General features: G+C 45.6%; 1 protein-coding gene across 3 annotated transcripts in view; it reads left to right on the top strand.

Annotated features, from left to right (window-relative positions):
* The window catches only part of LTBP3 (latent transforming growth factor beta binding protein 3), a 336,564-nt gene that overhangs the window by 137,048 nt on the left and 175,798 nt on the right, over window positions 1–23,718 (top strand). For 2 of the 3 annotated variants that reach the window (XM_069208015.1, XM_069208017.1), the window contains exon 9: window positions 2,335–2,439. In XM_069208015.1, the coding sequence (XP_069064116.1) occupies window positions 2,335–2,439 (105 nt within the window). The remainder of the gene's footprint in view (window positions 1–2,334; window positions 2,440–23,718) is intronic. The other variant, XM_069208016.1, reaches the window with a different exon arrangement.

Below are 23,718 nucleotides of genomic sequence, written 5' to 3'. Positions count from 1 at the left end.
GTAGGTCATTTTTTTAAAATAGCCCTGATAGGAGAGATTACTTGTGCTGCCTATTGTTCCACACATCTGCAATCCTGTATTGCACACTCAGTATGTATCCCTGTAGTGTTTCTTAGCAGGTCTTGAGAGGCACAAACACAAAAAAAGAGAAAGAGATGAACAACAAATGTGCCTCATATACGGCTTCAGATTACTTTGAGACTAGTATAACAAGATCTCTTAAAAAAGGGCTAATATCAAGAGAGAGGAGGAGGAGCAAGAGGAAAGGATGGAGTAGAAATGGGAGCCAGTGTACGATCAAAGTAGTGAGGTTTTGGGTGTGCAATAAGAGTAGGAAATGTAAAGACAATTTCTCTGTATTTGAAGAATTTGAAGATGAATTACCAAAGTAAGGATACTTTTCGAAGCCAGAGATGGATCTTCAAACTCTCACCATCCTAACAGACACTTTTCTCCACTCTGTACTCTTCCTTTCTTATTCTTCTTAATCTCAGTGGTATTCAACACTGAATCACCCAGCTGTGCACTCTGCACTCTCCTCCGTGGGCATAACAGGCTCCACCAATGAGTGATGTTCTTTTTTCCAGAGCTTGCACCATCTTCTCTCTATCCTAGTACCCATCTCGCTTCCAATGGACAGCCTTACTCATAATATCCCCCATAATGCTCTCATTTGTCACATCTGTACAACTTTGTAAATCAGATTTATCAGCCTTTTCCCTTTCTTGTACCATTTCAGTGCTCACGAAACTCAAATCTTTTTTTGAAATTACTCTGACCTTCTCCATTCTCAAACATTCTACTGTATGACTGGACACATGATGTCCCGTTTGATCCCACACACTGAGCTTCTCCAGTATCAGAGGCCATCAGCCTCTCATTACCCTTTGCCTTCCTGTCTTGTTCCATCCTCTTTGCTCTCAGCATATTCTTCTGTCCACCACTATCAAAAAGCTACAAATCATTTGTCATAAGTTATGACTCAAATATTTAGCCCCAATAAAACCAGATTTGAAATATTAATCTTCTGTAAAATATGTCCTCAACTCTCTTCCCACACTGCCAAATCACTCAACACGCTTGTTATGAGATAGCTGTAATACAAAACTTACCTCTTAATGTGCCATTCACCGCTGCCCTTTGTCACAAACTGTCCATATTCAGTCTCCACCATCACATCACTACCTTCCAGTACTGTTTTCAAGGTGGGCACTAAGGGCCTGATTACGACCTTGGCAGATGGGCTACTCCTCACAAAAGTTATATCCTATGGAACTTGTAAAATGGCGGGCGGGATATCTGTCACTTTTGTGACAGAGTTGCCCATCCACCAAGTTCCTAATCAGGCCCTAAGTATTCTTTAAATACTTTGCTCTTGTTTTGAAAGCCATCTTTGGTATGTTCCCACTCAAACTCTTCTGACAGGATATTGCATGACACATACATTCACCTCCTGACTCTCATGACTCTCCCTGAAGCAAAACGATTTACAGGAAAGTAGTGCTCATAATCATTACAAAGATTATTCATAGATACATTCTATTTCTTAATGTGCAGTCCATGTAAGAACAAAGGGATGTAGATTTTCTTCACTTAATCCACCATCAAGCTGGAGCCATGTAGTAGTATCAAAAGTACTTTTTATTTGATTCCTTTACAACGTAATCCAGCCCAGCCAACACGCTTCGTCCAACAACGGACGTCATCGGGTTAATATATCAATTTATATATCATTTCTGAGATGTTCACAATAAATCCTTCGAACAAGAGCATCCACAAGTTCTGTATCCTTCCCAAGTGGGGGATTCTGTAAATGATCTTAACCTACACAAGTCACGACACCAAACGCAACGTGACATGTGAACATCATACTTAATAATTGATAGGACTTACTCTAGTGCAATTATTTGGGGCCCACACTGCTCCATTAATTCTGGTCTGTTCCCGAAGCATTATGTGCCACATGTCTGTTCTAAGTCTGCAACGTATTTGCCACCCCAACTATCACATGATGCTTATGAGTGTTCTTGTGTGTATTTATGTCCTTGTCTCACTAATTAGTATCGCCCCCGTTCCCTCCTGAGCATAATCCACCCATATTTGTATGTCATTATGCTCTGTATTCATTTATTTGTGCTGCGCTTCTTTTCCAAACATTATATGTGCACCAACAGATAAAATGGAAGGCGCTAACAGGGATTGTATACATCAGATGCTATCCAGTTGAGAAATTCCAAGGGGCTTTTGGGTAATCCCTAACACCGGTTTTGAGACAATGTCATTGTTAACAGGGATTCAACTTGCTATGAACACCCCTCACAGACACTAACATAGATTTCTTCCACTGTTACCAGCTCCCAGCATATGGCAACATCTCCGAAGAGCAGTCCGTGGACATCTTGCCTGGCCTTGGTACCACACCAGGAAGGCGGTATCCAGGTAAATAGATTTTAATCTTCTGCCACCAGGCATTTGGACACTACACGACTGTATCATTACACAGCTGTATAATGAGACATCTTTGCATTTTAACTTGAAAAACGCTGAGTAATCTCTGGGCTAGCTCTGCTACCCAAAGCCCAAGTGTGATTCTGTCATCTAACATCTGTTCTAGAGAGTTCTAAATGCCCACTGGGACTGCTTTACTCTGTAACAGCTAGCTACGAATTTGGAAGCCCCATAGCATGAATATTGTAGGTACAATTAGTGGATGGTACCCCCACTGAGTGGTCACTGAGACCTCTTTTGCCCAAGATGATGTACCATCATAATAGCTTTCCTCTTCCATACCTTTTTCATATTCCACAAACATAGCCCATTTCATACTGCTACCAAATGTCATCTTGATCAATAGATTATCAAGAAGGGCACAGAACCCGTTCTAATGTTGACGAAAGTCCTCTTTGAGCAGTTAATAAATCATAATACCAGTAAATACCGGAAGAACTAGATTTGTTATATCAATCCAAAAACTATGGTGACCACCCTTCAGCTGCAAAAGGAAGCTACATGGTTAGTTCTGTAACAGAATACTATTCTTCAGGATAGTGACTATATAAGGCCACTGAAACACATTTTGGTTTGGTACTGGGAAAAAGTGTGATAAAAAGCTTGTTGATTAATACAACTCTGAAATTGAAATAGAACTTTCCATTTTCAGTAATTTGCACAATGTTCAAATGGAAACCACGCTCTCATCAACGAATACCTGAGTTCACTACAAGCAACTTTCAAGCCTGAAAGTTCCATCACAATGACAAAATAACACCTATTGTAGTCCGCAGGCATCTGAATTAAAAAAAATATAGGGCACTTCTAATTATCACTCTCATATTTGTAACAGGTAAGCTTCAGCAATTCTGCCAGGATGTGCTGCTGTAGTTCACATACTGTGCACATTCCTGCCCTCTAGTGTTGGGCCCAGTTGTTGCAAGTTGCTTTTCTTCAAAGTGAAAACTTTGGTTTCAAGATGGCTCTCGACTCATAATCCCTTTTCTGAAACCCATAATTCACCAGCACATATATTTCGCCTCAGATTGGGTTCATATGTAATTCATGATGCTTCAAAAATGTCACACCGAAATTTCAACACCGAAGAAGTGAAGTTTAATCCCCACTTCTTCTCAAGATATCTCCATTGGTAATCCTAAAGAATGAATAGTTCTTCCCGTGTGTGGGATCTTGAAACACTTCTTTTAAATATATCTTCTTTTGTGTTTCGTTTTCACCTTACTTCAGGAAGGCCAAAACTTTTCATGTATTATAAAATATTTTTGCAGTCTATAGTGATGGCAATAGTGGCCAATTCAGTTAAACTTCGAAAACTTACTAGAAATAGGAAACCTTTCCCAAAAACCTCATTCCCAGACCTTTTTTAATAGAAATAAAGTTGATGAAATAAGGGCAGTGTAGACATATAGATTGCAAGTATGTTAACTTGAAAAATTATACTGCACCTTTAAGGGCCCACAGACCTGCAGTATCCCATCATGCCCAACACGACAGTTACCTCAGTTCATTTTTTATGAGTGAGCCAAAGGATGCCAAAATATAGAGTATATTAACTATCTTTGTCCCTTTCACCTGGGAGGGTCGAGGATTGCTTATGATTTCAATTCAGATTCCCCTGAAGGAGAACTAAGATTACAGGGAAGACAACTTTCCCTCTCCATAGATCATCATAAGCACTGAATTGAATAGGAAGTCCATCCCTAAAAAGACATGGTGGAAGGGAAGAACTATACATCAGTGAAACAATTTAAGGAAATACATTTCTCAAGGAGGCCTACCCTACTTAAACTTCTGTCCTACAATCTGATTTGAAATAATAATGTCTTGCAAAAGTATGAATGGACCACAGGGTGGCTGCTTTGCAGATTTCAACAGTAGGAATGTTTCTCATTAAAGCAGCCACAGCCGATTTACGACTGGTATGGTAGTCTTTTGGTTTACCATATCAAGATTTATTTGCTTACTGATAGCAAAATAGAATGCCAGAAGCTATACTTGTAGAGAGGGATTGTTTATGCATACCCAACCATGTGTGTATAGGGCCATAATTTACGAACAATTGTTTGGACGTACAAATATCTTTAGTTTTGTTAAGATAAAACTTTAGAGCTCTTCTCACATCTGAGGTGCGAAGAGAGCTCTCTGCTGGAGTAGTCAGTTTCTGAAAGAATATTGGTAAGTATAAGAAGCCTAGTTCTGGTTACAGTAACCCCTTCCCCCCCTCCCACACACACACATTTTGCCTGGTTTTTGATGCAACTTTGACTGAAGTGCCCTAGGTTCCTGCCAACCAGGTTCCCAGTGCCAGTGTTCCTTCCCCAAAACAAGACACCTGACACCTGATCCCCAAGTGACCAGGTCCTGTAGCACTCTTGTAAGTCCCCAGTAAGTGTTGCCTCTAGTACCTATGGCCTAGGTTTCGCAGAGGGTACCTAAGAGCTGCATCAAAACGTGTGCCACTCTAAGGGACCCAGCACCAAACTCATGCAGACTGCCATTTCAGGCTGAATGTCAAGGTGCTCCCTAAAAGTGAAAGCCCAACATGGCACACAGTCTGTGTACCATGTCTCCTAAACACTGCATATAATATTTGTAAGTCACCACTACAGCAGGCCTTACAGCCTTAAGACAGGGCACATTATATTACATGTGTGTGCATATCTGCAAGAGCAGATGTCCCCTGCTATGTCTGTGTTGATTCTTGGACATAGTAAGGGTGCAGGGAAGCTATTTGAAATATATGTGCTGGATACTGGTGAATACGAGTTCTGAAGCTACATGATGGCTTCACTGAAAACAGGGATGTTTGGTATCAAACATTTCTTATTAATAAACCCTCACTGATTCCAGTATATCTAGAAGCTGCGGGGCTTCTGGTGCCTAGAGGCCGCAACATCTCCCATGAAGCCTGCTCAACTTCCTTATAGCCAGCCAAAGGGATGTGTGATGGGGTGATTTACCAGGTGTTCTAGGGAGTGTGCAGTGTGATAGGGGATGGCTGGCCTTATCCTTCCCTAACCAGCTGGGGGGAGTTTCCTCCGAATAAAGGTGTCACAAATGACTACCCTTCTTTGCCCAGCTGGGGGAAGTTTCCCCCGAATAAAGGTGTCACAAAGGACTACTGAGACTGTCTACCCACCCCCGTCACCCCTCACCCGGACCACCTCCAGTATTCCCTGAATCGGCCACGGGGCCACACACCAAAGAAGCCACAAGCACGGAAGACAATCCTCACTACGAACGACCCACCCAAGAGGCATTATTCAAAGGCTACCCAGTCGGGAGTAACCTCCTGCCCTCCAGCTTGCACCACGAGCAAACAAACTCCTTAACCAGCAGCCATGATAGGAGGTAAAAGTGTGAAAGGTGGGCACTAGACAAAATTGGATAGGTTCACCCAGCCCAAAGACAATGTGGAGTATTCTGCAGTAACAGAAGGAATGCCATGACTAATAAAGTGCCCTCAGATGGTGACAGTCTCACTCTAAAAGACATACCAGCAGCTATACAAAATTTCTGTGGCTCTCTTGAAACTAAAATTGACACAGTCGCGACAGAAGTAACCCTCATGAGAACAGACATCCATAACTTGGGGGACAGAGTGAAAGAAACAGAGTCACCTTGATGACACTGAAGGAAGAATCAGCCACTCTCAATGAGCAGGTTAGACTGCTGAAAGGCACCACAGTTGCTCTGGGGGAGAAACTTGAAGATCTATAGGGACGCTGTAGAAGGAACAGCATCCGCATTATTGGTGTTCCAGAAAAAACAGAGGGACGGGTGAAAGATCTCTTAGTAAAAGATTTGATCGTAAATCAGCTTCAACTGCTTGGACTCTCGAAATATTTCTCCGTGAAGTGAGCATACCATATACCAGGCACCCCAAGGAAACCCAGTGCCTGGAATACGTTATCCTTACTTATAGGGAGGACCTTCAACTTTAGTGACCGTGACGTTGTTCTGCAAACGACCCTTTGTGCTCAGCCGGTTCACATTGAAAATGCATCCATCATTTTCTTCCTGGATTTCATTTTGCATGTACAAAGACTAAGACACAGCTTCCTAGAGGTTAAGAAAGCCCTCTGCGAAAGAGACTTCAGATAGTCGATGCTGTTTCCGGCACAACTCTGAGTAGTGGCCATTGGCAAAACGCACTTCTTTTCCAATCCAGAAGTAGTCTGTGACTGGCTGTAAGGCTGGCAGAAAGTGTGGTGACACGTAATGTCATGCCCAGCTTAAGACACGCGGAGGGAAGGGCCTTGCACCAGACCGCTGCTGGATTCCTGAGAACCGAACGTAGGATGTAGAAGCTTCACCAAGCCCAGATGATGCCTTACCCATCAGGAAATAACCCAGACAATGCAGAAGGACTGGTTTGAACCTGCAGATTGAAAGCCTGAGCAAGCTGTAGCCACAATGGCACACTAGCCTGCACAATGCCAGAATAACTGCATTGACTGCTTCTCTCACGCCGGTACAGTCTCTTTGTGGCAGGATATACTAGACAAAGTTGCTTGGTAAAATCACTTGTTTTGGGGGGGTCGGACTGGGGCCCTCTGGCATTGCCATGCTTCTTAACTAGTTTAATGTTCTGTTTGAGTGACAGGCGCTCTGCACAGTTGGGGAGGCAAGTAGTTTTAAACCTGTAATGCAGGGTGGGGGAATTTGTTTATTGGGGACTGTTATTTGAGTTGTACTACAATCTATACCAAGGCACGACACATTCTGCAATGAGTAAATACACAGGCACACAGTTTTTGCATCACAGCCAAGTGGGCCCCTCCTATAGGCAGTCACACGTCATCCCCTACCCGCGTAACGCGGATGGTCCATATCCCTCTATGCCTGATTGAGTAAATGCTGCAACCCTACGTTTGCTCTCCTCGAACGTTAACGGGCTAGGAGATGGAATTAAGCGAAGTATAACTCTTCAATACATAAACAGACACTCCCCAGACTTAGTCTTCCTACAGGAGACACACCTCCTGGGTGAGCTCTCTACCGACAGGGAAACAAAATGATTGCACATACAGGGTTACCACACATCCAGGGGAGTAGGCATCCTGGTGAAAAAATCCATCCCGTTGTCTGTCCAACAGATAGAACTAGACAGGAAGGGACGCTATGTGGCTCTCAGAGGATGCTGGGAGGGGACGCCCATCAACATACTCTCAATATATATTCCACCTACACTGCACAACCACACACTCCAGGTTTTGGCCTCCCTATCATACAGACTTCTAAATGAGGAGACCTGATTATTGGGGGTGACTTTAATGCAGCATAGATCGCCAACCTCCCCCGACCCACCCCCAAGCATACCTACCCATTCTGCATGCCTTTGGCCGAATTCCTCTCAGCACAAGGGCTCAAAGACATGTGGCATGCTCTCAACCCAACTCTATGCAACTATACATTTCATTTCGGTGTGCATGGTAGTCTCTCCCACATCGACTACTTCATTATACCTACCAAACAACTCTCAAAAGTGTGAGAAATTTGCCATTTGCCCAGGTGCATTTCAGATCATTCCCCCATATGGATGGTCTATGAACCAGGCGAGAAGCAGCTGCTCGAACGCATTACCTTGAACTTCTGGTATTTTAAGATTCCTAAGGTCCGTGAGACCATGGCAGAAGCTATGGAGCAGTACTTTAAGGAAATGCCTCCTCTGTAGGCACTAACACCATGGGAAGTTTATAAAGCAGTGATCAAGGGGATGGGATTCTCCCAGATAGTGGGGCAAAACAGACAATAAAGGGCCAAGCTGGAGGGACTCGAAAGGGAAATACAAACACTGGAGGCCGAAGTGCCAGAGAAGAAAGATTCAGGTGCTGCTCATGCCCTAACCCTTACACAGCGAGAATACCATGATGTAGCACAGGAGACACCAAAGCACACCAGAGGACAGTTCAACATCGCCTTTACGAAACAGGCGACAAAACCGGGAAAGTCCTGGCTGGCCAGAATGGAAGTAGCGAATAGATGGGTGGAGGCTATCCAAATTGAATCAGGGGAATCTGTTAGCGACAGGGCAGGAATTGCAGAGACCTTTGCACATTATGCAAGACTCTATTCCGCAGGGGTCGCTGCAACTGGCGAATGCCCCCCTGCTGACCCTGCCCGCAGAAGACAGGGAATCCATAGAGCTGGAGATTACAGAAGAGGAGATAGTCGGAGCAAACAAGGATCTGAAGCCAGGCAAAGCATAAGGCCCCATTGGGATCCCAGTAGAGTTGTATAAACTAACAGCGACACCTACCCCAACCTAAAGCAGATGTACATGGAAAGCCGAAAGCAAGGGGTACTCTCGTTAGATCAGTGTCTGGCCTCAACAATGGTCATTTACAAGGAAGGGAAACCTAAAAACATATGCAGTTCTTACCGGCCCATCCCATCCCTCTCCTCAATGCCAAAGTGAAAATACTAGCAAAGGCATTGGCCTCCCGACTTATTCCAAAAATTCACAAACTAGTTCATCTGGACCGATCCAGTTTCATGCCAGGCTGTAATACAGCACTCAACCTGTGCAGTCTGCACTGTGTCCTCAGCCATATCGACATGATTCAGAAAGATGCCATTATCCTCTCACTTGATGCCCATATGACCTTCAGCACTGTTGAATGGCCATATCTATTTCCGGTATTGGACTGATGGCTTTCAGACCACAAATCATAGCATTTCACCCTTCCTATTTGCCCTGGTGCTGGAGCCTCTGGCATCATGGGTGAGGCTGGACCCCCTGATCTGTAGTCTCCGTTGGACACCACAGTGGGAGGATATAATATCCCTATACGCTAACAACATCTTATTATACATAGAGGAGCACCCCCCCTCGACTGAATAATACAGCTAGTGACCCAATTCGGGCAATATTCTGGATACACAATAAACTGGGCAAAATCCACCATCTATGTCTGCAAGGGAAACATGCTCCTTCTGCCTCGTGATTGTGGCGCACAAATAGTGACTGATGGCTGGAGGGGGGCGGAGCTAGCCTGCCGACAAGATGGCCGTCACTTTGTGAGGCTCTGCCGGACTTAGGGCATTAAACGTTTATTTCTCCTGGTGTGGCGGTGTTTGAGGGGCCCCCTGGTCGGGAGTCCCCTAGATTACTGTGGTGACTTAGGCTGCCGCAGAGCCTTTTTTACGGGAAGCTCCCGCGGTGGTGGGTCGCGCGGCTGGCTGAGCTGGGGGCGGGCCGGCAGTAGGGCCCTGCCCACCTGTGAAAGTTGCCGCTCTTCCACTTGGGCGGCCGGAGGAGGCTTGGACTGCCTGGCCCTGAGCATTGCTGAGGGGCTCTGGAGCTTTGATTACAGGCTGATTTAGGCCGGAGGGGAGCTGCTTGTGATATCAGTGCTGCATTGGCCTTTTTGGAATTTTTTGAGGCCTTGTGTCACTGTGTTGACCGGGACCTTTATTGACTGCGCTGGCCGAAAAAGTCGGCGACTAGCTGATGGCGATGGTGACATGATGGAGCTTCTGGCCGGCCTCTGCCACCTTTGTGGAGTCTATTCTGCGCATTGAGGTCCTCTGCTACTTACCTGGATTTCGCTGGCCACTGCCTGATTGGAGGTTTCTACTGGGGGCCTTGGCTGTGTCTTGAGCTCTTTGTTTGAATTGCAGGGCCCCTGGTACTTGAGAGTTTATTGGAGGCTGACTCCCTGGTGCGGTGCGGTATGGGCAAGGCGGAGCAGCGACAAACGAAGCTCTCCTTTGATGGTGGTAGACGGAAGGGGGGCACCCCGGGACCACCAACTGGTGAGGTACAGATGGAGGAGGGGTCTTCAGATGCTTCGGTCCATGTTTTTGGATCTCAAGAGTAGTCTGGCGGGCATTGACGCCAAGGTGGACCATTTGACAGAGCAGATGGATCGCATCCGTGCCCAGGTCGATGAGCATGATGCCCGCTTTGAGCAGCTTGAGTCGCGCACTTCGGAGTTGAAAGACCAGGGACGTGGGGAGAGAGAGCGTCTGTTACAGATGGAGCGGGTGTTGGAGGTTATCAGGAATAAGAACGAGGATTTAGAGGCGCGTTCCCGGCGGAACAATGTTAGGATGCTTGGACTTCCTGAAACGACAGCCATGGGCAGAATGGAGGACTTTATGGAGAAGCTGCTTGCGGACTTGTTCCCGGGCGAGTTGTCTCGCATGTTGGTGGTGGAGAGGCCTCATCGCTCTCTGGGTCCTCGGCCTCCCCGCGGAACCCCGCCCAACTATAGTTTTCGCCTCTTAAACTATAGTGACCGTAATAGCGTGCTGCGACTCACTCGGGAGCGCCGTCCAGTGCTATACGGTAACACGGAGTTATCTTTTTTTCCTGATTATACTCTGACTGTGCAGGCGGCACGCAAGGCCTTTTTGCCAGTAAAGCGCTCATTAAGTTTGACTGCGGCTCGTTTTTCGCTCATATACCCGGCGAAACTTCGGATTCAGCATGGTGGCACCCTGCATTTCTTTACGGACCCGAAACTGGCGGCCAAGTTTGTTAAAACGCTACCGCGGGGCACTGCAACTGATGGGGCTGGTGATGCTGGACCGGAGCGGGCGACCCTCAGTGACACTGATTGACTGCCCGGGCGCCGTTGTGCTGATAGAACCTGGCTCCTGTATGATGTGCTTGTCGCATCGGACTTAACCCCCATTTTTTTTGCACCGCTATGTCTGTGTCTTGTTTGCTCTTTTATGCCCTTCGTCCTTTCTGGTCTGTCCGATTTTGGATGGTCTGGATGGCTAGCTCTCTACCCTTGGATGAGTCCTTTATCTATGTTGTGGACCCCTGTATGTTTGTTTTGGGGGATGGGGGGGGCTTTGCTTTGACCCAGTTGGGGGGTTGGCGTGGGTGGGGGGTGGTGGGGTCATTGGTGGGGTGTTTCACTGTTGAGTGGAGACATTGCTCCTCTCTTCCTGGAGTGAGTGGATTTGGTGATTGGCGATGAGCGGCACACTGGTGGGGCATTGGGAACGGTTGCTGGTTTATGACAAGGCCTGATGGCGACAGTTAACTGTATTACATGGAATGTGCGTGGCCTGAATGATCAGCGTAAAGTGCGACTCATGTCTGCTTATCTTCAGCGTCACCATATCGATATTTGTATGCTTCAAGAGACGCATTTGGATGGCTCTATGTTGCATCGATTGCGAGCTGGGTGGATTGGTGAATGCCATGGAGCGGGGTTCTCGCACTATGCTAGAGGAGTGGCGATTCTGATACGTAAGGGGCTGCAGTGGCAAAATCATCTTGTGATAGTGGGTCCAGGGGGGCGTTATGTGTTGATGAATGGCACCCTGTTGGATCGGCCTTGTCGGCTGGTGTCAGTGTATGGCCCGAATGTCGATGACCCTGTTTTTTTCTGCGCGGTGTGGCGCCTGATTTACTCACTGGGACATGGGACTGTGCTTTGGGGAGGCGACTTCAATGTTGTTCTAGACCCTGAGCGTGATCGGGAGAGTGTGACTAGACCTCGGCATTCCGCTGCTGCTGCGGCGTTAAAGACTGTTATGTGCGATGGTGCCCTGGTTGACTTATGGAGGGCGAAGCATGGAGATAAGAGAGCGGGCCCTTGTGTTAATTATGCTCATAATAGCTGGTCGCGCTTGGATCGTTGGCTGGGCACCCGGGATGTCGAGATGTAGACGCGGTCGGTGGATCATTTGGCTCGGACCCTCTCGGACCACTCTCCGGTCATGCTGCGGCTTTCCATAGCGGGAGCCCCGAGTGCTGTGTTTGCCTGGCGTCTGCTGCGGGGGGCGCTTCGGGACGAGGTGTTTCGAGAAGTGAATTTCTTTGCTGAGAACCACAGGTCAGTAGAGTCGGCGGGAACGCTCTGGGAGGCCTTTAAGGTGGTCATACGGGGAGAGTGTCTCGCCAAGCAGCATGGGGTGCTTCGAGCGCTGCGGAGGGAATTGGCCGAGCTGGAAGGGCGGATATCTGAGCTGGAGGTGAAATTGGTGACGGATTGGGCGGGCGAGACAGTTGTGGCTCTACGTGAGGCGGTTTCTCGATATGAGGAGGCTGCTCATCGGTAAGTTTGTTTCTTGGGCAAATACGCTAGAGCCCGGCGTTATGGGGAAGGGGACAGAGCCGGGAGGACACTGGCGAATCTGCTGCGCAAGCCTTGGGCAAGTGGGTACGTGACCGGAATCGATGGGCAGGGGGGGTGAGCGGGTACTGGGTACTGAAGGTGTAATGCAGGTTTTTACACGTTAATATGCAGATTGATGCTCTGCTCCCTCTGAGCACAATCTTGACGTGGCGCAGGACTACTTCTCAGAGATTAGCTTGCTTTGGTTTGAGGAGGCTCATTGGGCCTATTTCGATGAGCCTTTTTCCGTGGAGGAGATCAAGGCAGTTATTAGTGGGCTGCCTGGTGAGAAGGCCCCGAGTTTGGATGGACTCACCCCTGCCTTTTACAAGGAGTATGTTAACATTTTAGCTCCTTATCTGTTAGAGGTATATGCTGAGGCCCTGGAGACAGGATCTCTCCCTGCATCCTTGAGGGAAGCGCTGATTGTTACGATCCTTAAACCTGGTAAGGACCCGTACAGTTGTGATCCGTATCGACCACTGTCCATGATCAACATTGATAATAAAATACTCGCCAAGCTGTTGGCGCTGCGTCTGCAGCCCCTGATGCCGCGATTAGTGCTCCCAGATCAGTCTGGCTTTGTGCCTGAGCGGTCGACGGTGCATAACCTTCGTACCTTCTTTGCGGTGTTGGGTGGCCTTTCGGCGAGCGACGAGGCTGCTGCTGTGTTCTTGAATGCGTCCAAGGCGTTTGATTCCTTGGCCTGGCCATACTTGTTTGCGCTCTTCGGCAGGTTGGGCATGAGCGTTCGATTTATTAAGTTGATCCGCTTGCTGTATTCGGGCCCGGTTGCGCGTTTGCGACTGAATGGTTGTATCTCGGAGCCCTTTCCTGTGGCCCGGGGCACCTGTCAGGGCTGCCCTTTATCTCCGCTCCTATTTGCTATTGCTATGGAGCCGTTGGCGGCTTATCTGCGGCAACATCACAATCATAGGGGCCTGCAGTTCCGGCAGCGACCGATTTTAATTTCGTTGTGTGCGGATGATATTGCGCTGTATGTGTGGGAGCCGAGTGCGAATATGGATGTCTTGTTGACGGAGGAAGTTCGGTTTGGCGGCTTCTTGGGCATCACGATGAATTGGTGTAAGTCAGTGGTCTTTCCCCTCACTCGTAGTACGGCGCGATGCTCGTCGCGGTATCCAGTTGAATGGGCGGAGGGCCCGGTCCGTTATTTGGGTGTGTGGCTCAGCTGTGATGTAGAAACTTTGTGGTTTGCCAATTATGGCAGATTGATGGCCTGGCTGGAAGATAGACTGGAGGTGTGGCGCACGCTGCCGCTTTCGCTTAGTGGACGCATTGGCATCGCCAAGATGGTTGTTCTGCCGAAGTTTTTGTATTTTTTCGCTAACCTACCGCTGGTGCTTACTGTGAATTTTCTGAAGAGGCTTCGATCTGCTTTGGTGCGCTTGGTGTGGGCTGGCGCGCAGTCTAGGATTGCCTGGGAGAAATTTACGCTGCCGTTCGAAATGGGGGCCTTGCTGCCCCGGATCTGGAGCTTTATTATTATTGCACGCAGGCCCACTTTGCGTACTTCTGGATTCATCCTATACGGTATTTGCCTCATGCTGCGCCTGAGAGTGATCTGGTTTGGCCGGATCGACTGCCGAGAGTTCTTGGATGTCTGTCTCGGACGTATGCGAGAGGGGTGGATACTGTGGCGTGTACTTCCAGGGCTTGGGCGGCTTTGGGGCGTAGATCTGGAACCGGGGTACTTTTTGCTCCTGCGATGCCAGTGTTGGATGTAGCGGATGAGCGGATGTCTCGTGATGTTCGCCTGCGTGAGTTTCTTGAGGCGTCGGAATTGTCATTACTGGGTGCTTGGTTTGTGAATGATGGTCTGATTGCGCCGGAGGAGGCGCTGCAGGCGGGTACAGATAACCCGTTGCATCGGTTATATTTATTGCGGGTTTACGCGATGCTCCGTGCGTGGTATTCTGGTCTCCCGGACGTTCCTGGGGCTTGTCGAGCATTGGAGTTGTTGTGGCGAGCGACGTCCGCCCGGAGGCTTATTACTCGATTGTATGGATGCTGAGGAAGGCAGTGGCGATGGCGGCTAAGGCTAAATGGAAGCTGGATGTGGGGGAGGTGCTTACCGAGGAACAGTGGCGGAGCTGCTGTGCACATATGCGGCTGCTGTCTCCCAATTATAGGCTGCAGCTCATCCACTTTAAATTCCTGCATCGGATATACTACACTCCTCGTAGTTTATGTGCTATGGGTCTGCGAGCTGATGCATGCTGTGAACGTTGCCATGCTCCGGACGCTGATTTTCTGCATCTGGCGTGGAGCTGTGCTGAGGTGCATGCCTTTTGGGAGGAGGTGTTCCATGATATTTCCAAAATGACTGGCTTGGTTATGTCTTTCTCTCCTGTGCTGGCGCTGCTTGGGCTGCTGGATGGGGTGCCATCGGCTTGGAGGCGACTGGTGGGGATGTTGCTTCTTCTGGCAAAGAGAAGGGTGACGATGTGTTGGGGAAGGGGTAGGGTGCAGCGTAGAGTTGACTGGGTGCGTGACGCTGCATTCTGTCAGGACCAGTTGTCAATCTTCTGGGAGCTGGCCCCTGCAAATTCTCGTCCTAGAGATATTTGGGCACTTTTCTGCGCCTTTTTGGACTCTCAGGATAGACTGGAGTGAGCTGCTGCTGTATGTGTCACGTCACATTCTGGCTTTGTTTGGATTGATTACGATAATCTGTGCGTCATGTACGGAATGTTTGATAGTGGACCCTGCTATACGTGCTTGCTCTGCCGCCTCCTTTTTGTTGGCTGGTTTCTGTTGGTTATGTTTGGGCCCGTGTGAGTGCTCGCAAGGTTTATTCCTCTGGTGTGACTTCACTAAGTGCCCCCTAAATTCAGTATTTTGGGGACCCCCTGATACCAGATTTTCGCTGGACAAAAAAGAAGGAGTGGCTAAGATGCCTGCTGAACCTGAGAACTAAGGAGCACGACTGACTTGGTGCCAACCCTGCCGTCCTGCCTGCTACACCCAACCCTTGAAGAAAATCTGACCTGTCCTGCCGCTGCAGCCTTCAAGAAACTTGAAGAGCTGCCTCAGCTTCGCAAATTGCTAAGAAGAGATCCCTTGGATTAGAGGCCTGCTCTTCTGCATGTGGAGGCACCCAAGAAAGAACTGAGGACTGGGATCACCAAAAACCCTTAACACGGAATGTCACCACTGCACCCAAGCTGTCGAACCCGAGCTGAAGTGGGCCAGCGGTGTCAGTGTGGTCCCCAGGCCCTCCAGAGACAAAGTCAACTCCGAGTTTGCCTTCTGTGGACCTCGTGATGGTGTCTTCAGCCTGATTCTGCAGACCCCCCAGAAACCTTGACCTGAAGACAAAGACCGACTCCTCAGGACACCTCTGCGTTCGTTAGCCTCAGACCAAGGAGAAAAGGACCAAGGGTGTCCCATGTCTCCCAGCCTCTTGAGACCTGACCCCCCCCCTTGTTAGCTTGGTTGGACTGGACCCCCACTCCCCGCCTGCAGTCTGTTTCTGCGGGCCCCCTTGCAACTGCAAAGAACTTCAGCACTGGACCCGATGACAGAAGACACCACTTCACCCGTGCTCCACAGCCCAAGGAGAAGTGGACCGACAGTGTCCCCACGTGCCCGAGGATCTCAACAGTTGAGCCCTCTGTGTGGGTTCTCCTGAACTGATCTTCCAGTCCATCCCTGCAGCAACTTTGTAACCGGACAGATCCTCATACGCTAACGCTGAACTCCACTCCTGCACCTGGCCGCCCCAGCATCGTCTGAGGTGACCTGCTGGTGTGTCCTTGGGCCTTGCCCCATACTCCAAGTCCAGGAGACTGGTCCCGTAAGTTGCTGTACTGTACCTCTATGCAGTGCTTGTTCTTCCTCAATAGGAAACATTACCACATAGGAAAAATGCACTGTCAACTTTTGCAAACTCTAAAAATTCATACCTTGAAAAGTACTCACCTGGCTCCAGTGATCATGGCATCTAAAATTATATAAAAGTATGGGTTATTTTTATAAATTGGTGTTGCATTTCTTTATCGAGTGTGCGTCTCACTTACTGTATGAGTGTGTGACTTACATACTAGCACTACCCTCTTTAACCACACTACCCAAAAAGAGAGCATTTGAGATGTCATTTGTGCCTCTGTGATACCTCTGGGGATTGCTTGGACTCTTTGCACAATGTACCTCATTTTAGTCCACTACATAAAGAGCCAGCTTCCTACAGTAAGGTAATGTCTTGGTTTTACGTGAAAATCCGAAAAATACATTTTAGATGATTCCTCATAACTATCCTGTTGTTAAGAAACACTTTCTAAGATTCATGCAAACATAAAACCTATATCTCGCTAGCTCTGCAAGGCCAATGTAATAGCTACAAGGAAAGCGGCTTTCCAGGGAAGATCTTGGAAAGAAGCATTATGGATTGGTTTGAATTGTGGGCCCATAAGATGGAACAGTGCAATGTTTAAGTACCAGGGCGGAGATGGTCTACTCACTGGGGGAGAAACTGTCAGGACAATCCTGACGAAGGGAGCGCAGACATCTGCAGCCCTCATTAATGCTGCACTGGATGTTTCCAATGCAGGCGTCTTCCAGGTGACAGGAACAGCATTTAAAAAAAGGCAAGGATGGCTTAGGGCCTAGACGTGCCATTTGATGGACTCACCTTAGAAAACAATAAAATCAATTGGAGTCTGCAGTATCCACATCCTATCTTATGCCTCACAAAGATCCTAGACATTCTGGGGATGTTTTGGTCAATATGACAGTCAAAGTGGACCACATGATCATCCAAAACATTCTGTATTTAACCATGGCTGTTCATCTAATAGGAACCAAAGACAAGCATATGAAAACTGTTCAGACTGAAGAGTGTGACTGAAGAGAGCTTGACTCTTCACAGCTGCCCCCCCCCCTAACCATCTCAGTGGATTGGGGCTAAGAATTTTCTTTTTTTGCCCTCGCATTGGAGATAATGACCACTGAATGTGGCACATTGTAAACACATTACATAAGCTGCTGTTTGCACAGAAACCACCGGTCTGCCCACCCAGGAAGTAATGTCTTCCTTACTTGAGGGAGCTGCTTCAAGAAATTCTCTTTATCAAGGCAGCAATACAAACAGTCCCAGTATGCCAGAAGAACCAGGGATTTTATTCCAGATTCTTTTTGACTAAAAAGAAAACAGGACAATGGAGCCCTGCTCTAGATCTCATAGAGCTGAACAGATTCCTGAAAATAACATTCTTTTTGCATGGTATGCAATGCTTCAAGAAGTCCCCTGGTGCTTCAGATAGGAGATTACCTGATCTCGTTATATCTTGAAAATCGTATTTTCTATGCCCTATGCACCAAACACATAAGAAATACCACTACTTTTCAGTATCAGATCAGCACTTTCAATTCAAGGTGCCTTCATTCTGCCTCAAATTGGCACCCCAGCTTTTTACCAAGTGCCTAGCTCCATTTGCTGCCTTCCTCAGATGGCATGGTCACCAAGTATACACATGCTCACACAACTGACTTGTCAAGGCTTCCTCAAGGTAAGAGATAAAGGGGGTCATTCTGACCCTGGCGGCCGGTGACCGCCAGGGTCACCGACCACGGGAGCACCGCCAACAGGCTGGCGGTGCCCCGTCGAGCATTCTGACCGCGGCGGTTCAGCCGCGGTCAGAAACGGAAAGTCGGCGGTCTCCCGCCGACTTTCCGCTGCTCGGGGGAATCCTCCATGGCTGCGGAGCGCGCTCCACAGCCATGGGGATTCTGACACCCCCTACCGCCATCCTGTTCCTGGCGGGTCTCCCGCCAGGAACAGGATGGCGTTAGGGGGTGCCACGGGGCCCCTGCAGTGCCCATGCCAATGGCATGGGCACTGCAGGGGCCCCCGTAAGAGGGCCCCACAAAGTATTTCAGTGTCTGCAAAGCAGACACTGAAATACGCGACGGGTGCAACAGCACCCGTCGCACCTTCCCACTACGCCGGCTCCATTCGGAGCCGGCGTCCTCGTGGGAAGGTAGATTTGCCCTGGGCTGGCGGGCGGCCTTTTGGCGGCCGCCCGCCAGCCCAGGGCAAATCTCAAAATACCCTCTGCGGTCTTGCGACCGCGGAGCGGTATTTTGTCGGGGGTAGACTGGCGGGCGGCCTCCGCCGCCCGCCAGTCTCGGAATCACCCCCAAAGGCTTTTATGGTTGCCTGCATAAGTGTGTTTCGCAGCTTAGTACTGACACTAAACATTGACAAATCCTTTATGAAGCCAGGTACGAAGGTTAAATTCTTGGGAAGAATAAGGTCACACAGTTCAGAAAGTTTTATCCCCTGGTTGACAGTCTGTTACCATCAGGCAATACAAATCTCGGCTTGATTACCTTATTCCTTTTTGAAGTCTCTGTATGAGGTCTGTTTAACAATAACTGGACAATCAATGGAAGCAGATGCCCAGCTGATGGGACAACATGGCCAAAGTAAAAAATGGCTAAAACAATTGCTTATGATTGAGTTTCAATGCATGCTTTGCAATCCATCCTTCATCAGACAGAGTATTGCTAATGACTAATAAATCCATGGACAGCCGGGGAGCGCACATGCAAAAAACTGTTGATCAGGGGCCTCAGGAGAGATGCAAAAAAGAAACTCCACATCACTTTAAGTTATGTGATCAGGCCTCTGATCATTCTCCCCAAGGCTTGCAGGTCAAGCGACGATCTACATCAGAACAAATAACAAGACGGATGTCTGGCAGAATATTGGAACAGCAAATATCGAGACACTCAAAGATCGAGTCAAAAATATTGTTTACAAAAATATCGTCTACCTATGATTATAATGGTAAGTACAAAAATATAGTTGAGACAAATATTGTTAAAGAAAATATAAAAATATGGTTTTGGTTATATGTATAGTATGAAACAGTACATTTTAAATATGCTAAAGTATAAAATTAATATAATGTACATTAAATAATTTTAAATCATATTTTTAAATATATATAAATACATACTTATAATAACACACACATATATGTTTATATGTACATATATATAAAATGTCACTCTACAAATAAAAATATATATTTTTATTTATATTAATTTTTATTCATACACAATTTCAAAACATTAAAATAAATTACCAAATTAACTAAATATTAAAAACTGTAAAACTAAAAAAATAAGGAAAATATTACAAACATTTCAAAGAGACTCTATATAAACAAATAATATAAAATTCAACAAACAAATAATAGTAATAATAATAATGTATAATATTTAAATAATATTAAAAATAAATATTTAAATCAGAAAATAATAAATACACTATTCCCCCTCTACTCTGTGCAACAGTAGGAAAAGCGTTGGACTTAGGAGGAGTAAAATGTACTATTCTCTCTCCTGTCTTTGTAACAGTAGGGAAAGCATTGTACTTTGGAGGGGTACAATGTACTTTTCCTACTCCACTCTGTACAACAGTAGTGAAAGTGTTGGAATTTACAGGGCTAAAATTTACTATTCCCTCTACAGTTTGTGCAACAGTAGGGAAAGCGTTGGACTTCGGAGGGGTAAAATTATTATTTCCACTCCAGTCTGTACAACAGAAGGGAAAATGTTGGAATTCAGAGGGGTATTTACTATACCCAGTTTAGTCTGTGCAACAGTAGGGAGAAGGTTGGACTTCGGAGGGGTACAATTTACTATTCACACTCCAGACTGTGCAATAGTATGGAAAGTGTTGGACTTCGGAGGGGTAATATTTACTATTTCCACTCCAGTCTGTGCAACAGTAGGGAAAGCGTTGGACTTCGGATGGGTTAAATTTACTATTCCCACTCCAATCTATGCAACAGAAGGGAAAGTGTTGGAATTCAAAGGGGTTAAATTTACTATTCCCACTCCTATCAATACAACAGTAGGGAAAGCGTAGGACTGCGGAGGGATGAAATGTATTACTCCCACTCCAGTGCAGCAGTAGGGAAGGTTCTTCACTTCAAACACATATTTTAATAACCCTATTAGTTGACAAGAAATATAAAATTCTTATAAGGAAACAATTTACATGGTTATTAAAAATATAAGTAATCATAATTTAAAACGTGTTATTCATTTATTATTAGGTTAACATACTATAATCCCACAAACCTAGACGTGAGCACTTAAAGTATAACTGAAAATAAATAACTATAACACAATTAACATAATTAATAATCAATTAAATATTTATTAATAAATGAATAATTGTTAATTGTTAACTTCCCACCTTATTGTCCTACAAACTCAACAGCCCACACCTAGTATATAGCTTTAGAAATATAATTATTACACAATTTACATAATGAATAATCAATAAAATAATGAATAGTAACTTAATACATAATTGTTAGTTCAGTATTACATAACTTCCCACACTCTAGCCCTCAAGCCCAACAACTGCACCTAATATATAACTTAAAAACAAAATTCAACAATTTGCATAAGTAACAGGCAATTAAATAATTAATAATACATTAATAATTCATTATTAATCAATTTTGTATCTAATTAACTTTCCACCCTATACCCCTACAATCTACATTCAATATTTAACTTAAAAATATAATAACTCCACAATTTACATAATTAATAAACAATTAAATAACTAATTTACCACCCTATACCCCTACAAACCAAGTAACCTGTACCTAACAGATAAAAGATGTAATAACTACACAATTTACATAATTACTAATCAATTAATTAATAAATCATAATTCTTTTTTTTATAAATTATACTTAATTATCTTTCCACCTTGTATCTCTACAAACTCCACAAACCACTACAACACCGTAAATTACTATTAGCAACTAAATAAAAAATTATAAATCACTTTAAATTTAAACCTATATTTAAAAATATTTTTAACAATTGTAAAAACAATATTTAAAATATTAAATTATTATATGAACTAAAACACATAAAGATAATTAGAAAATTATATTTCTTACAACTGTATTATTGAAAACAGTATTAACACACAGATATTCTTGAAATCAATTTTAATTACCTAAAAAATCGATATTCTTATCATCAATATTCCTGCATCACAATATTTTTGTATAACAATATTTTTTGTCCGATATTTCCTTATCTCGATATTTAAAACTCAAGATTTTGTCCAAATACCAAAAAGACTTTGACGTTTTACGTTTCTCAAGCAGGAAGGAACAAGGTCCTAGCCTATGTCAGAGAGGCACTGTTTCAATGGGAGTGACCCATCTCCTATTAGGTCGACATCACTGTATAGCACCTACTAGGACACCAAAACGATTAGGTAAATGACTCAGCATAGCGTTAATGGGCTGCTGTAAGTGGGCACTCAACCAGGATCATATCCACATCTTCCACAAGTGGTGCTGCCCCACACTAGACTTGTTAGCCTCTCTGAACAGCAAGACATGCCAGTGCCAGCAGGCCTTGACAACTAGGAACCAAGGGCAATAACTTTTTGATTATCAAAAGATTCATCTTCTCTGCATACACCTTTCCGCCATTTCCTCTGATCCACAGAGATATGAGAAAGGCAAAAGAGGATCAGTGCATCCTGATTCTCATTGCGCCGGAGTGGCTATCCCAGTATTGGTACAGTGAACTCCTGAGGATGTCCTTATTTTAGGGGATACCACTCAAAATAAACTCCAGGCTCCTCTCATACTCAATAAAGAGATACTCCATCATGACGTCAAGCTGCTGATACTGACAGCATGGTGCCAGACCCCTTGAGTTTGGTCATTTGCTTCTGCCTGTGGATTGCTGGAACATCATGGCACTGACAAGGGTGTCAGCAATCAGGAAAACATAATACTTCAAGTGGAACATTTGTGTGTCCGGTTCAAAGACAAAGGATTCCACCCAGTGTCTATACAGCCTCACCAATACTTCCTTACTTGCTGGACCTGACCTAGAGTGGTCTCAAATACTTATCAGTACAAGTTAATCTGGCAGTGTGAATGTTTAGAAGAACAGAAGGCGCCTTGTCCACTCTATTCCCCCAAAGAATCATAAAACAATGTATGAAGAGAATTTTCAGAGCATATCCTACTGTAGGGCATCTCTGGTGTTATGGGAGCTGAATGCCCGCTTGAGCCTCTTTATGCTGCCCCCTTCAAGCCAATCCCCACAGTGCATGTAAAGTTTATCTCCTGTATGACAGCGCTTCTGGCATTTAATATTGGCATTAAGAGTAGGAGCGAGGCAAGCATTTACTTTGAAATAATTATTTCTCTGTTTTACAAGGGACAAAGCCATCTTACGGACTAACCTTGAATTCATACCTAAGGTCCCTACTTATTTTCATCTAAATGACCCTGTCATTCTGTTCTCATTTTCACAAATCCCACGTCAAAAAAACACTGCACTTAGTATATGTACGCAAGTTCATTAGATTTTACATACACAAGTCAAAAGATATACTTTCATCTGACTGACTGTTTGTGCCATTTGGCCAGCCAGGACTGGGACAATATCTGTCCAAGAAGAAGATAGCACATTGCCATTTTGTGCCACAGCAAACCGAAGTGTCCACTCCCAGACAGAGTGAAGTCGCATTTCACCAGGAGCATGGAAACTGCATCTGCTGCACTATGTGCTGATGTTCCTTAACTTGACATCTACTGTATGACTACCTGGAAGAGTAGCCACTTGTTCACAAAGCACTATTGCCTTGGTTGTGAACATAGCAGCAGACTCAGTAGTGGGGCAGGCAGTCCTCCGCAACTTATTTAAGAAGAGGTGAGCCTGCTTCTCACTTTTTTCTAAATGCACTCCTTACTGATCTGAGTCAGTCAAATGAATCGATTAAGGTTCCAATGGTGGAGAAGAAATTAGTTACTAATCCATAACTCCAGTTCTCCAGCATTATCTCTTCCATCTAATTTTCTGAAGTTTGGGTTATTTAAAAAGAAGTGGACGTTTACTGCTATTTAAAGTGCTTGAGGATTCGCAGTTTAGTGATGGGGGATGAATCAAGCATGGGAAAACATGAAAAATACCAATGCTGGAGATCTAAGGTTACAGGTAAGTAACTAAGGTCCATAGGTACGAAAACATTCTCCCACAGAATTGGTAAAAACCTTTGATACATCAGGCCCTAACTTCTTCTCCAGTGTT

The sequence above is a fragment of the Pleurodeles waltl genome, chromosome 9, assembly GCF_031143425.1.
Source record: "Pleurodeles waltl isolate 20211129_DDA chromosome 9, aPleWal1.hap1.20221129, whole genome shotgun sequence".
Taxonomy (NCBI): Eukaryota; Metazoa; Chordata; class Amphibia; order Caudata; family Salamandridae; genus Pleurodeles; species Pleurodeles waltl.
This window is presented reverse-complemented; position numbering and strand designations above follow the sequence as displayed.